The sequence below is a fragment of the Lissotriton vulgaris genome, chromosome 8 (genome assembly GCF_964263255.1).
Source record: "Lissotriton vulgaris chromosome 8, aLisVul1.2, whole genome shotgun sequence".
Taxonomy (NCBI): domain Eukaryota; kingdom Metazoa; phylum Chordata; class Amphibia; order Caudata; family Salamandridae; genus Lissotriton; species Lissotriton vulgaris.
The window spans coordinates 1,533,118,712-1,533,135,240 of NC_141696.1; the positions used below are offsets into that span (position 1 = coordinate 1,533,118,712).

The 16,529-nt window shown below is 41.9% G+C and overlaps 1 protein-coding gene across 1 annotated transcript in view; it reads right to left on the bottom strand.

Moving 5' to 3' along the window:
- Positions 1–244: 244 nt before the first annotated feature.
- Positions 245–16,529, bottom strand: part of LOC147700297 (uncharacterized) — a 227,834-nt gene continuing 211,549 nt past the window's right edge. Inside the window, exon 5 of the mRNA XM_086935661.1 lies at positions 245–2,629. Coding sequence (XP_086791787.1) covers positions 930–2,629 — 1,700 coding nt within the window. The 3' untranslated portion in view covers positions 245–929. The remainder of the gene's footprint in view (positions 2,630–16,529) is intronic.

Below are 16,529 nucleotides of genomic sequence, written 5' to 3' on the forward strand. Positions count from 1 at the left end.
GGATTGAGTAAAAAGTTAACTACAGACAGAACAAATATTCAAGGATCAACTAAAATTGTACTAGTTAAGTAATCCGGAATCAAGCAAACAAGTACTGAGACTGTGATAGTTTAAAGGATAAGCCAAGGCTCAGGATTTGCCAGAAAACAAGTTATCCTTCTGACAAGGTTTGGTTACTCTTGTCCTGTGGCCCTGAACACCAAAGGCCCGGGAAACATTTCTCATACACCACGTAACTGCAAAATTTCACAAATTATATATCATCATTTTATTATAATTCATCTTCACACACCATCTAAGGACAAATATCAACCTACATCATTCTTGTGAACCATCATTCAATTGATTCAAAAATGTATCCATAAACTACCCGATATCTAAGTAACAGTCCTTCAAGTGCACTCTGTTTGTTTATTCTTCTTCCTGTCCTTCTAGTACTCCACATGATGACTTAGATCTCATCTCCAGATACTATCATAACACAAATTTTTGACCAATTAGAAGTTCTGTTTATTTGACATTTTCTCTTTCAACTGATGTGACAGTCTAAGCTCTATAACGTAGAATCGAGAATCTATAACAAAAGGAGCCAAGATCTATAGTCAAGAGCGGAGATAAAAGTGCCAGAGTCTTTTATAGAGAGTCAGTCTTTTACAGGGAGCCAACATGTGTTTTGTGGCACACTGCTTCTTCCGCAGGGTTCACCTATGACCTTTGAAACATAAAGAATATCATCTATACAAACTTGTTCCTTTTAGTCCACTTTCATTGGGTCTGATATTTAGGATAAATGCCTTGCTTCCTTGGGTGATGCCTGTTACCATGTAGCTACGTGGCTGTCAAAAAGATACTGTGATATTTAAAACATAATACTAGGAAAAGGAGTCCTTGTTTGTTGAGGTGAAGGTGGGCAAGAGATGGTGGAAACTTCAATTGCCCTGATTGGCATCTTTCCTATGCTTTAACTGGTGCTCCTGAAGACTTGACTTCTTAGAGAAGTTTTTGTCACAATCAGTGCACTTAAAGGGTCTCACTCCAGTGTGTGTTCTTTGATGCCTTAAAAGATGTTGTTTCTGAGTAAAACTTTTTCCACATGCCGTGCAGTGATAGGGTCTCTCTCCCGTGTGTAATATTTGATGTTTTAAAAGATAGCACCTTGTAGTAAAGCTTTTCTCGCATTCTGTACAACGATAAGGCTTCTCTCCGGTATGTGTTCTCAGGTGCTTTTGAAGATGAAACTTGTGAGTGAAGCGCTTCTCACACTCAGGGCAGTGAAAGGGCTTCTCTCCTGTGTGAATGATTTGATGAGTTACAAGTTGGTACCTATTAGGGAAGCTTTTGTTACAAATTGTGCAGTGGTAGGGCTTCTCTCCTGTGTGTATTCTTTGATGTCTTAAAAGATGAATCCTTGCAGTATAGCTTTTCTCACAATCTATGCAACGATAGGGCCTCTCTCCTGTATGTATTCTAAGGTGAGTCTCAAGATATGATTTATGAGTAAAGGTTTTCTCACACTCAGTGCAGTGGTAAGGCCTCTCTCCAGTGTGTGTTTGTAGGTGCTTTTGTAGACCCTGCTTGTGAGTAAAGCTCTTTTCACACTCAGAGCAGTGAAAGGGCTTTTCCCCTGTGTGAATTATTTGATGAGTTAGAAGTTGTGACTCCTTATTAAAGCTTTTTTTGCACATCGTACAACTATAGGACCCCTCGCCATGGTGTGCTTTAAGATGCTTTTGAAGGTATGACATTTGAGTAAAGCTCTTCTCACACTTGGTGCAGTCAAAGGCTCTTACATCTGTATGAGTTTTTTGATGGCCTACAAGATTTGACTTTGAAGTGAAGTTTTTCTTACACACTGTGCAGTGGTAGGGCCTCTCTCCAGTGTGGGTTCTTTCATGGTATAGAAGAGTTGACTTTGAAGCAAAGTTTTTCTCGCACATTTTGCAGTGATAGGGCCTCTCTCCTGTGTGGCTTCTTTCATGGTCTATAAGACTTGACAATTGAGTGAAGCTTTTCTCACACTCACTGCAGCGATGGGGCCTCTCTCCAGTGTGTGTTCGTAGGTGCTTTTGTAGATCAGCCTTTCGAGTAAAGCTTTTCTGACATTCAGTGCAGTGGAAAGGCCTCACCCCAGTGTGGTTACTTTGGTGATTTAGAAGATGTTCCTTTTTCGTAAAGCTCTTTTCACACTCAGAGCACTGAAAGGGTCTGACACCTGTGTGAATTCTTTGGTGATTTAAAAGAAGTTCTCTTCGAGTAAAGCTTTTCTCACACTCAGAGCAGTGATAGGGCCTGACTTCTGTGTGGATTTTTTGGTGAATTAAAAGATGATGCTTTTGAATAAAGCTCTTCTCACAGATGGTGCACTGAAAAGGTCTCACTCCTGTGTGTAAGCTTTTCTGACTCAGGAGACTAGGTGTTTCAGAACAGCTATTTTCACACTCTGTGTAGGGAAAAGATATCTGCTCTGAATTAATTCCTTGATACACCACAGGAAATGTTTTCTTGTTAAATCTCTTTTCATCCTGAGTACAGGTCAAATGTCTGTCAATCTTGTAGACAGTTTGGTGTTCTTCAAGGGAGCATGGAACAGACTCTGTCACATTCATATCTCTTGTTTCTGATTTGATGGCTGCAGAATAAAGAGAAATAAAAATATAAATTGCAAATAATTCTAAAAAATAAAAAAACTCACTTATAATCTTAAATTGTACAAGTAAACAGTTGTAATACAGGGAAAACAAAAATGGTATCTATAACCGTTCTCTATCAAAAGTATTTTTTTTTTAATTCATAAGAGTTAATAGTTGTAAGTCTTATGATCAATTAAGAATTTTCAAAATAGAAACATTCTGCAAATAAAGTAAAAAGGAAAAGTAAGGGAAAAGGCAGCATTTGCTTTACATATTTTACCTTTTAATAACTCAAATTCTTTGACAAATATTAAAACTCCTTTAGTAACTGAAAAGTGTCTAAAAAGCTTAAAACGGCTTTGCCAACCAAAATATTCCTTATTTTCCCTTTTTAAAGTGAATAACATTAAAGGAAAAGGACATCTGAGACACAGAACATAGCACATAGAAGCAAAACTGCTCTGTCAATTTAAGAATGCCCCAAGCTACCTGCAATTCCACTGTGCAGAACAGTGACAATTATCCCCTCAGTTCATTTTGAAAACCTAATTAATCTTACAAGAACAGTGAAGATTCAATTTGGGTGGCTCCACCAGTGATGTGGAGCAGTTGCTTCTGCATTTAAAGAGAATTAGTTTTAAAAGGTAAGTAATCTTGTCTTCAGTTGCAGGAATCTTCAAACACTAAACAGCAAAGCAAGCTCATCATATCCTAAAAGTGGCTGAAGGGTCAGGAGGAACGGAAGACAGAGACTTTAAGTCAAAATAAGAAGAACATCTGAGGCATGCAAAGAAATAGCTGAAAAGATCCAGACAGTTCTGTAGCAAAGATAATATAATAACCATGAGCCTGATTTAGGTTTATTAACATAGATTATACAATTACTCCAAATATGTGCCTCTATATTAAAATGATTGCCTTACACCTTAATTTACAAATAAAAAAATACATGCACATAGAGGCTGTGGTGGAGTAGCTAGCCTCAAAGCGAGATCATTTTAATAATACATTGATCAATAAATGGCTAGTAAGTGATTAGATAAAAACAAGGAAATAGTCTCAGTCAACTTGAGAAGAAGAAACTTTGATGACAGTCCGAAGATGACAGCAACAAAAACATCTTGTAACATCAGGAGTCAGTGAAGCTCAGTGTGACTCCTATGACATTGGGACTCCAGCACCAATGTAAACAATAATGGCTTGATTCACCAATAAGCAAGCCTCCCACTTGTACACTTACCAAAGTTAGGAGAGAGACTGGCAGACGGGATTGACACCAGTGGCCCTTTAGCCCCTATCTCTACTACAATCCCAGACATACCACAAGAAGCTATCTTATACGGCTCTATCAATTTCAGGGGTTCGGTGGATAACAACCCGTATGAGCTCCAGACAGCTTTACTAGAAATGGAATTGGAAGTAGCAAAGGACAATAGACCAGAGCAACATAAGCACGCTCTTTCTTCTGAGGTCGCCTCTACGGACGACATATCTGCTCAATCTAAAGAAGCTCTGGCTAGGCTAATACGAGAGAACAGATCAATGAGTGGTGATTGCATTTTTCGAGCCCCATAAGGCTGCTACATAAGCTGCGACCAATTACACTTGTGGTGAAGATCATCAAATTGAGGAACCAGTTGGCATTTTACTAAATGGACTTGATGTGGGAGCTCAGAATCTACAGAATATTGGGCTGCAGCGACCAATAGACAAGCTTGTAGCAGGAAGATCCTCCAGACACCGTAGGGGTACACAAAACTCAGGCCCCAAACACTTGTATCGCTTGTTTGCCATATCAGAGGAAGTATCAATAGAGCTCAAATCTAGCTGGAGATGGCGAATGAGACTAAAGTTTCGGGAGTATGAAGGAACAGATGATTGAGCTATTGGTTCAAACTGAAGAAATGGAACAGCGAGTGTCAAGATTGTGATGATAAAATCCACAATACTATTAAATTAATTGAGGAACCTAAAAGGGAACTAGTAATGCTCGAAAAAACAAGAGCACCTCTAGAATCACTATAAATCTTCCAACATGTGTATTCATGTACCAGAATGCAAAGAGGATGCCGTGAGCTCTATTCCATTCATCGAGGATTTGTTAAATTCATATGTACTGCCAGAGTACAAGCAAGACCTAACTATAATGCAAGCCCATATACTTGCTGCACAAGCTTCCACCCAAGCAAAGTATCCTAGACCTATCTTGGTGATCTTTTCGGATTACAAGGTGAAAGAAGCAATTCTCGTGAAGGCATCCAAGAAGAAATTGGTTCAGCCTAAAATTAATTAAATTTTGTAACTTTTCTTCCTTTCTAGAAGAGTTTCTATCATATAATTAACATGCTTTAACTGGGATGTTATCTTATACCAAAGAGCATGGTGTACCAATCTGCAGACAGAATAATCGATTCACAGAGCATGATCAAAAAATAAGGAGGTCCATATAGTTCTGGCTAAAATAAAAAAATGTTTACTCTACTAGCTGGCCGTCTGTTCTTATGACATGAAGAGGGTGACAAGGTGTTCGATAGACCACTGTATGAGCTAGTTTGGATAAAATTGCAGCTCGATCGATATTCTTGATCTTGTTTAGTGGCTACTAGCTCCTGCTCTAAGATTGGTGCCATATTTTCTTAAGGAGTCAGTATTTTGAAAATAACTTGATTTGCATGGGAGATACAATTACTAACTAACTATAGGGATGGGTCAACGAGTGTGAAGCAATACAGATATTTAAGGTATGATTAGGATAGGAGGCGGTCTTCACAAATATGGGTAAGATTAACTGTCGGATCAAGATCAATATCAGGTTATATCTGGACCAATCTCCTTGATCAGGTTTAGTAACTACAGGTAGTTGTTTCAATATGGCCGCCGTTCTAGGCTTTAAGGAGTTCACATTGTGTTAAGTAACCCGATTTGACCGAGGGATACATCTTACAACGATATGGTAACAAGCAAACAGTAAAATCAATACTTAAGGTATAATTAGGAGAAGAGAGAATCCACTTGAATCAGGTAACAGTACTGTTTTTGCTGTTACAAGATGGCCAACGCTTTTGATGTCTCCAGTGGCATGTTTTTTACTCTCAGTTGTCAAAAATTGTACATGCTGTACGGAGGGTATTTAAACGCTGCCCAGCGAGATGGACAGGTTTCGCTGAGACATGTGGACTTACCATGATTTGAGGAGGGATTACATACTAGTAAGTTGTTGATAACGCTTCAGGTTACTGTCGCACCGAACACCCTCCCCCTTTTTCAAAAGTATTCCCATTTTGACCATGTTGTTGCCAGTTTGGTGACAAGATGTGCATGTTAGGTGCCCACCACACTTTGACAGTGACTATTCTTCTGTTTGGCTTTTACCGATAAACACATTCCAAAGGAGACCATAATATAAGGATCCTGCGAGTTTTGTTCCCCAACAACCAGGGTACATACAAAGGGGTCACGGAACGGGGGGCCTTTCAATTTTCTTCTCTGCGTATGGGGATTTTAAAGTAAGGGAGCACGTCACGGGCCATTTATAGCTAGAATGTGTGGAAATCAAAACTTGGTCACACAAGCACACAATTTGTAATTATGCTCTATTTAAATGTCTACATACATCCATCAGCAGCAGAGAAACAACATTGTGTGAAGAAACTAGAACAACTGGTTATGAACATTACACACAAACACACGAAGGCACATTTCTTGATAACTGGAGATTTTGATTTAAATTTGCTACAGAAACCTTATCGAAGCATGGCAGAAAATGCAGCAGACATCCAGTGACAAATTACTACACAAGTTCTACGACAGCAAAAGAAACTCTCTCTGGGGTGTACCCTACTTGCAACCTTAGAGGCATTGTTAATGGGAGCACTGAACGGTCACTCTACAGAAGACCAACCGACCCGCCCTATACATTATTGTCCAAAGATGTCAGCAGTGCTGGATTACACCTTTATATCCGTTACTCTCTTCAACTTCGTTCAAACGTACACCATTTAGTTGCGCAGTGAAAATAGTGATGGGGCAAAAGAATCACAACATAACTTGAGGCGAATTAAATGGAGCATGGACGTCGCTACGAAGTACGATATTTGGAAAACATCACTAGCTGACCAGGGGGAGGCCGCTAATCGATACTATTAGTGACTGGTACAGGCGAGTACAAAATGTACTCGCCTCTTTCGCCAGCAACCAACAAGGCTCTGCTCCCTTAAATCTCACAGATTCTAAACCTTGGTATACAAAAAAGAGGAGGATGTTAAATAGAAAATTGAATAAGAAGGGTTGATCTCTTAAAACACAAGCAAATCCCAACTTGCTCACTGTAGTCGAATCCCTCCGCAGCCAGTACAAAAAACTAATTTGGCAAGCCAAACGAGACCACGAGAAACTGCTCCAAACCGAATTGTTTATGGCATGTTGGTGCAAGAAGTTTCTGGACATTCATAAATAGGCTGACCAGAGCCTCAACTTAAATTGCGACAAATGGAAACATCACTGCAGAAAAATGGAAAAAAACCTGTTACCACGCTGTACAAAGCCACTCCTTCAAAGCCCAATGAAGTGTCCGTTTTAAGCAAATCAAATATTGCACAGCTCCCTTAAATACCAACTGCGACCACAAATCATCAATCTGCAGTAACCTTTGAAGCATGCAAAATAGCAACATTTATTCAAAAAAGTAGAGGAGACAGTGCACCAGGTTCCAAAGGCATGCCAGCATCAATCTACAAACATGATATCGACTTCTGTTCAGGCATACGTGAAAATGTATTCAAGAAATGCATAGTTTAGCACACCGTGCCACCATCCTGGCAAGGCTCGATTCTTCATCCTATTTTTTAAAAAGGCCGTATCTTGCTTCCAAACAGTTACAGACATATAGCAATACTTAACACTGAGGCAAAATATTTTACCTTGTTGCTACTCGTGGATTTACAAGATTGGGCAACGACAAACAACCTACTTTCCCTTAACCAAACTGGGTTTATAACACAGGCCTGCACTATAGGCATGGTCATAAAGATGCTTGTATCCAAACAAATACAGAAAAAAAACAGCTTTACCGCTGTTTCACAGACAACAGTAAAGCCTTTGACCGAGTCAATCGTGGCTTACTGTGGACCAAACTTACATCCTGGAAAATCCCAGAGCCATTATTATAAGGCATCATGTTGCTCTATTTCAACACATGGGCCAGATTAAAATTAGGATGACACACCGCGGTCTCGGAAAAAATCAGCATGGAACAAGGTTTCAAACAGGGGGTGCGTATTAGCACCCACGCTTTTTAACTTGTACATGAGCAATTTGGTTCCTGTATTAAACCAAGTGAACAGTCAGGCTCCTTAATTAGCCAACCAACACATTTCTGCTATACGCAGATGACGTCGTCCTGATCCGCCAAACGCCAGTAGGGCTTCAAATACTGGTGGATGCCTTAGATACGCACTGCCTAGCAAACAAGGAAAAAATTAATAATGAAAAAAACAACTTGGTTATCTTCGGCCAGAAAAAAAAACATAATCACTGGCACTTTCATAACCATCGCAAATAAATACAAATATTTGGGGTGCTGGTTAGACAACAAAGGAGGTCACTTATTGCCTCTGAACTCATTAAAACCAAAACTAGCCTTATTGCATTGTGCCATTTGAACAATTTTCAAGAGCACTAACAAGTTTTCTTTTGAGGCACTGCTGAAAACAATCTCCGCCAAATTAGCGCCAACATTGTCATGTGGGTTAGAGGCTTACCCGGGGAAACTGGGGGCCTTTTTAAACAGGTCATAGAGAGCAGTGATAAGGTCTCTATTTCAATAACCATGCCAGCCAAGATCAGGATGACATACGCATTTAAGGACCAGTTGTTTGTACAAAAGGCCAGCATTATAAAATACCTGTACACCACAAGATCAGATGAGCAAGGATCATTGAAAAACCTCATCTGGCTCGAAGTTGCTTGTCCTTATACTGCAAGTCACTCAAATGTTTGGTCACATGCCCTTTCAGAAGCACTGGTGTAAACATGAGCAACAGAGCTATGGAATTTAAAACTACCACACCTGCAGTTTAAAAAGCTCTGAACAGAAAAGTAAAAGTAGCTTCCTACTGAACAATGTGCAGCCGCAAGTGATTACTAAACTGATAAAGTTCCTCGAGAGTATAGAGAAGCAACTAAGAAATAACCTAGAAGTACAATACGAGGATGGGGAGGAATCTTTAATTCTAGCCGCCACAAAGACCATCGTCAATTAGAAATATATCATCGCTTCTTTAAGTATTGGCTTTTATCCAAGCAGATCGGACAGTAATAGCAAGGCTTAAATGGCGAAATTTGAACTAAAGATTATTTTTACCATGTTACCAGCTGCTGATTGAATTGTATTTTAAAGTATTAACAGTACCACCATCCATGGAACTGGCTCGAAGATCTATGGTTTATCTGTTGAATCATCGACACGTTTGAAAAAATGATAGCACGGTCTAATATTGTAATTCTACTAGGCACAATTATACTTTGATAGACTTGTCTTAATAAAGTATTTTGAAATTTGATAAACACATTCAAAGATTTGGTACAAATATGCTATACTTTTTAAACAATCCGGACTTCGGTAAGGAGGTAGTTTTCATGTGGATACTTTCCTTTGTTTTTATCTTTTCCAGGGACTCTTTAGAGGGACTGCTCTACCTTTGGGAGAATTTTAGTAATTACTGATAATATCGCATTTGTTGTGTTGCATAGTAAGCCTTTCCTTTGTCTCATGCACTCTGGTGTTGTCAATGAATTGAGTGCCACCAGCCCGATTGGTGTACTGGTGAATCATGACTTTTTCTTGAAAATGGGTTTGTACGCCTAACTTGCATCTGGCATTCATTACTTTGGGAATTGTTGGTGCCTAACTAGTGTACACAGGCTCACTTACCATGCCTCTTTATATTGGTTTGAGTTGTTGAAATCTTACAACTGCACTATAATTTTCTTATATATATATATATATATATATATATATATATATATATATATATATTTCAAAGATAGTGCTCTCACTAAGTACGGAGAGGTCTCTTTCGCAAAGTTTGTGAATGTGAATGGCACATTATATACTTCACTTACTTGTGGTAAGCTTTTTTCGGGATGACTATTCTGAGCTGTGTGATTGCGAACCCAACATTATCCTTTCTGATTGGGGTGGGAAACCGTGGCAATACAGGAATTATGGGTTCTAGTTGCTTATATAAACTTTGTCTACTCAAGCTACCCAATCTGTCTCATTGATGGAGTCACTTGAAAAAATAGTATACCTTAATAGCATAGGATTTAGACTTGACAACTATTAATTCCTCATGATAAAACATGCTTCACTAGTTGGGATCACAATGTTTGATATATCTGATAACAATTTCTAATTGTTACTCAATAATAAGATTACAAGTTTTTGAATTTGGTCTCCTGCACTACAATGTTTTAGTCTGCGAAATCTTTCACAAATTGATTACATTTTTTTAATGTGATTATCATGTCTTGATGTAATGTTCTATGTTGTTTATAAATGTGGATTTTTTTTGTCTGTGTATATAGTATTATTTTCAGAGTGTATACATTTTGTCTACTTGCATGTGGGTCTATGTACAGTGTGAGGTAGTGTTTTGTATGAATTTAACAGCCATGAATAAGTCCCAGTGTGATAGGATGAAAAACGTTGGCTGTGCCCTTGTCAATGCTTTTTAACTGAAGCAGAGAAATGAAGAATGACATTTCCTCAATAAATATAGCTCTTGATGTCCATATTTATTATTTGGACTCTTGTTTTCTTCTTTATTGCAAATCTTTTCTTTTTAAAACATCTTCTTGTTAGACTCGGTGCATCATACAGCATACACTGCTATTTATTACATATCAGATATTAGGCAGTACACAGAAAGTCAACTCTGGCAATATCACACGAAAGCAACATACTATCAGCACTTTTGTGGTCCATCATCCATCATGTCACCCAGTCTTCTGCCCATTCGACCCTTGTGGTCCATACTGTCTTCCCCCTCTATCTCCCTTCCTCCTTTTATTAGAACTCCTAAAAAGCGCACCAAAATCCTCATACCTTCTCCCAATTCTTGGGGCAGCCCCAACTCTTATAGACCACCTGTTCCGCTCTCTGGCACCAGTCTAAATCTGAAACCTAATAGTCTATTCCCAGACCCAGGCCTTTGCTATACTCCTCTTGGCAACCCCAGCCACCAATGATAGCCAAATTTTCTGATAACGGGACCAGGTCTCCTCCCCGAAGATATTCAATAGGAACCATTTAGTGTAGAATGAGACGGTCAGTGGTCGCCGGGGCCATCACAACGATTATATGTTTCCAGTACTCCTGGATGTTCGGACATTCCCACAGGATGTGAAAAAACATGCTTCACTGGTTACAGGCCCGATGGCAAGGCGTTGCTATACTCCCAATCTTATATAGCACTGTTCTGGAATAATAAGACCATTGTAGGATTTGCAACTGGACTAGTCGGAATCTAGTCTGAATAGCGATCTCTTAGGGCTCTGAATTACCTCTGTCCAATACTCGCCTACAATGTCGCCCAGGTCACCGGGCCACACTTCTCGTAATTGCACTAGTGTGTCTGGGAACATATAGAGTGGCTTCCTGTAAATGGTTGATATTCCTTTGTTGGGTAAATGGCAGTTGCTTCCCTTCTGATAAATACCTCCTTATTGCAAGGTCAAGTTGCATATATCTATATTACTCTGTTTCAGCCACTTCATACTCTAGGCAGAGATCTGTAAAGGATATCATGACCTGACCCCTCCAGACATCGCTCAAATGTTCGCTCCTTATTAATGCCTATTTGGAGAAGCCTGATAAATCCCTTATTTCTTGTAGTAGGTCGCTGTGCCACAATGGGGTTAACCTCGTTAATTTTCCCCGCCAACCTCGATGTGTGGCCTCCCTACATACTCTGACGACCATCTGAGTATGCTCAAGTAGACCTCATTCTCTCCAGTACAAAAGAGCCTTGTGCCCTCCCCTACCCATTGCATACCTGTTTATTCTATAAGCTGGCTTCTGCAGGTCTGAGAAGACCAAATCATTGATCGCAACCAATTGCATCACCCATTAGTACAGTTGCATGTCAGGAACCCTCAGCCCTCCTTCATATACCCTCTTATGTAATTTCCTCAGTGCTACTCTCAGGATAGAGCCATTTCCTTGAGGTGAGCAGACTTCCTGATCTATTTTTCTGAATATCTCCAGCGGAATTTTAATTGGAGTGTTCTGCAACATGTACAATTGGTGCGCGAGGGTCATCTTCGAGTAGAGAGACGCCCTACCTATCAGTAACAGATGCAAGTTGCGCCAATGGGCCACATCTCCCTGTAATCTTTCCAGTTGGGGGAGCACATTCTTACGGAGAAATTCCTGTAGGTCTCGGGTGACATAGATGCCCAAGTACTGAAATACATCCAGCACCAATGGCGCCGTACAGTCTTCAGAGAGCCACGCCCCCTTCGCCAGTAAATAGATGACCGACCTGGTGTCTTGGACCAGTTTATTCGATAACCCGAGTAGCTTTCAAAAACATCGACTATATGTAGGATTCTACTTATCAAATAATATGACCGAGCGACATACAGGAGGACATCAGCAGCATAGAGAGATGTATGTTCTTCCCAACCTCGAGTCACCCACAGCCCCACTATCAATGGGTCCTGGAGCACATAGCAAGTAGCTCCAGGGCCAGTACGAAAATCAAAAAAGTAAGGGAGACAACCTTGACGCATCCCCCTGGACAGGTTGAACGCCATTCACTCGTACCCTCGCCTAACTCACTTACAATACGGTGGCCCAAAGCCCATCTTGCTCAATGTAGCAAACATATAATTCCATTCTATGCTCTAAAACACCTTCTTGGCGTCCAGGCCCACCAGGGCCACCTGCTCCACATTGGGTGGCTATGTCAGATGTAGCACCCCATATAGCTGCGTAAGGTCCCTATGAGGCATAAAACCGGACTCGTCCAGATGCACTAAGGAGGTGATCACCTCACAAAGCTGAGCTGTCAGAACCTTGGCAAGCATCTTCGCTTCAACATTAAGTAGAAATATTGGCCTGTAGGAGCTGCAGGCAGGCGGTGGCTTTCCTTTCCTGTAGATTACCACAATTGTGTCTACTTGTTCGTCCTAATGGCAGGCAGCCAATAATAAGATATGACCCTTGCCTATTGAATTGCAGCCCTGAATCATTCTGCTGTTATGCCCTGTGTAAGAATATGTTCCAGGCAGGAGAAGCTGAGATGCGTGGATGCGAAGAGGGTGTACTGAAGTTGATTTGGGTAATGTTCCCTCCAAAGGAACGCAGTGGGCCCTTCACTCCCCGTGCTGCAGCACTACCTGCCCTGTCTACTCCTAGTGCCATCATATTGGTAATGTCACCACATAGGACCAATGTTCCATCTGGCATATTCAACAAGCATTTACAATGCAATGGTCTCGGCATTGTTAAAGTTAGAGCTATTGGCATTGCTTCTGACATTATTTTTCTATGTTTTTGTTTTTTAAAAGAATGCGCTTGCATGTCTGATGTCTGTGCTGCTGTCTAAACATAGGAATGTGTACTGGAGGATGTACAGCGAGTATACGCTAGGCACGGCTGGCTCACTTTTGTGCCATAGTGCGAAGCTGAACACAATGCAGAACATGATTTATTAAGAGGACCAAGAGGCCTTTATGTGGGATCACACCACTTCCACAAATGTATACTAGAATCATGAAATTGGTTTCCGAAGAGTGACATGGATGGTCACCACCTCTGCTGTAAAATATAGGCATGTGCAGTGCTAAACCCCTGTCCCACTGGCTGTGTGCGCAATCAGACACACACATTATGTGTAGAGACAGGGTAGTGCAAAATCAGAGACAAACTTGTAATGCAGGCATGGTGTAATACAGCACCTAGAGCTTGTAAGTATATCAGCAGTGTGCACCCATGTGAAACACCTACTGTATGAAACTCTTGTGGCTGTATGTATGCTTCCAAACAGGGCAGTGTTGGGGTGGCGCACACTCAGGCACATACCTAATATGAACAGAGCTGAGTTAATGCACACTCACTGTCACACTGGAGAAGTGTGGCTCAATGGTTAGAGCGGCAGACCTTGATGCAGAGCGCTGGCCAGGGACCAGGGTTCGATTCCCGCCTCGGCGGGATCGGGCTTAAATTCCTCTGACCGGATATTCTCGCCTCAGTGCCGAATCTAAGCATAGGCTCCACGCTGCAACTCTGGGCAATAGCTTGCTTAGTCTCCACAACGGCCCCCGATACACAAGGGATGCCTGGTTTCACCATGGGATGCCCAGGAGTGGACACCTCACAAGGAAAAGCCAGGAGGGGTTCCCTTGTGGTAGGAGTACAAGCGCCGGGATGCTTACGGGTTACTGTTCGTGCTATACAAATACAACACATTTACATTCACTCCTGCTGATTGTTAGTTTTTGGACTGTATATGCACACCTACTATGAATAGATCTGGCTCTGTTCACACTCTGGCACAAGGTGCGCACGCTCAGCCAGTACACGCTTACAGACACACACCCAGTGTGCGCATGCCTCATAGACACACAGCATGCTCAGGGCTAGAGAGGTGCTAACTCAACTCACAAACGCAAACCTAGTTTGTGCCAGTTGTGACTGTATGCATTCTCACATTTGCAGACCCAGTGCATGCAGGTATCCTGAACATGTGCAAATCAAGCAGTGTGCACCGGCAATGGTAGGTACCACACAGTGTGCGCATGTTTACTCAGCCGGGATCACTATATGCGCTTCTTACACCTACACAGATGAATATTTGAATGGCCAGCACCCGCACCCAGCATGGATAAAGAGAGACGCAGCTGTACAATCAGCTATCACACCGGGCTTGTTGACAACGGGCCATGAGCATTTTGACACAGGTGGACACGAGTTCAGGCATTTAGTGGGGGTCTGTGTGGCAGAAAATGCCCCCGGAATCCCGCGGCGGCCGCACCGGAAGTCATGCAAGGTAGCCTGTGACGGGGCGGGGCCGCGTCCGCACCGGAAGAGGAGGCAGGCGGAGTAAATGAGTCTTGCGGCCCGGGGCTCCTGTGAGCGGTGGAGAGCCCCGGGGCCGCCAGCAGGAGGTTGTGCAAGTGTTGCGGGGCTCCCTTGACCAAGAGGGAGCCCCGGCAAAGGAGCTGGCAAGAGCCGCAGCGTCAACTCTGCGGAGGGGGCACGAGGCACATGCCTGGTGCCTGCCCCTGCCGCTTGTGAGGACCTACGCATACATGTAGTGAATCAGGAGTTTGTCTAAAACTCGAAAGGGACCTGAGGCGATGTCCAGTTAGGTTGGCAGCCATGTTAACAAACAATGGTTTGTTATTGGAGTAGGGGACAGGATGCGGCTATGCGAAGAGGGAAGGGTATAGGCTGCATTTGGTAATGGACTGAAGCCCGGTTTTGCTGCAGAGCACCAGAGCGCCACCTGCTGGGCAGGACAGTCGTAATGCAGCTTTTGCAAGGATGCTTGGTTTCTCACTACTTACATTTCAAAATAAAAGTACAGATACCACGCAACCGCTACTCATTCATCCAAGAAATGAAAGGAACAGGTGATTGTCATACTAGAGTTCAAAAGGCTGTTTAATTGGGCCACTCAAGCTACATATATGAATATTATATCTGTGCCAATCTTCTACTGTAGATCAGAGTGTTGTGTGAGTGTAATCTTAAAATATACATTAGAGTACTGCACACTTGCACTATTGTGATACGATCAACTGGAACAATTTTAGCCATAACAACTAAACTTGCAATGCATACATATACAAATTAAATACCTATTCTCACAGGGAGTATTGGAATACTCTGCGCTGAGCCACACGCAATTCAGATGTGAATACTCTGTGTTGGCTACTGTAAAATAATATGAACTGTGTTATTCTTGTGCTATGGATCACAGTATGGCACTTGTGGGACATTTCACTAATATAGGATTTAGCACAGTATGCGTAAACCACTGCTCTGGTTTCATTGTCCTGTACATTTCTTGGTCCCACAGAGTAGATGTGCACTGTGCGTACCACACACACCTAGGCCCAATGCTTATTTTGCTACGTATATAGAAATGGACACACACACTTGTGTGCGCGCAGCAGGCCAATGTTTTTCTTTGTGGTACACCGTCAGTGCTGCTGAATATGGATGTGGGAAATACTAAGGCAGTCTAGTCTTCATTCTACCTCACGCCTCTTTCTCCCACCACATGTATTTCCTGTATCTTCATATCTCTTTCATCTCTTTCTCCTTTTGTAAATATTTTCATATCCTCTCTTTCGCCCAGCATCAAAGTCTGATGAAAAAGGAGTCTTGGTGCGCTCCCTCCCCCTTCCTCATCTGCAACCACCAAAAGAAAGTAAGCATTGCCTGCCCCACAGATCAGAGAACTTATTTGTGGTATACTTCCTTACCATTCGAGATCTGGGTATGGGATTGTGCCACGCCACAAATTGCATTAATCCAGGTTAAACACACACAAGGTGATGGCAGAATGTTTGTAAATAGTCTAAACCACATGGTAAATCACTCTGGGAAGCATTCCAACCAATCATTTTTCACACACTGTGCCATTCTACAGCGAGGCCTGCTTACTGTAAAGCAGTACTACATTGCTCCTCCTGGGTACAGCCCATAGTGAACTGCCAGGCGAGGGCCCCTCTCCAGAAGAGAGAACAAGCAACCTCAGATCAGTTTCAGCCTTGCTAGGCCTGGTCAGCGAAGAATATTTTGGATCCGGAGGCACGTCATACCAGGGTATCACATACCCTTTGGCCCCCGATGACTTTTCATCAATCGCTGATGGGAGAAAT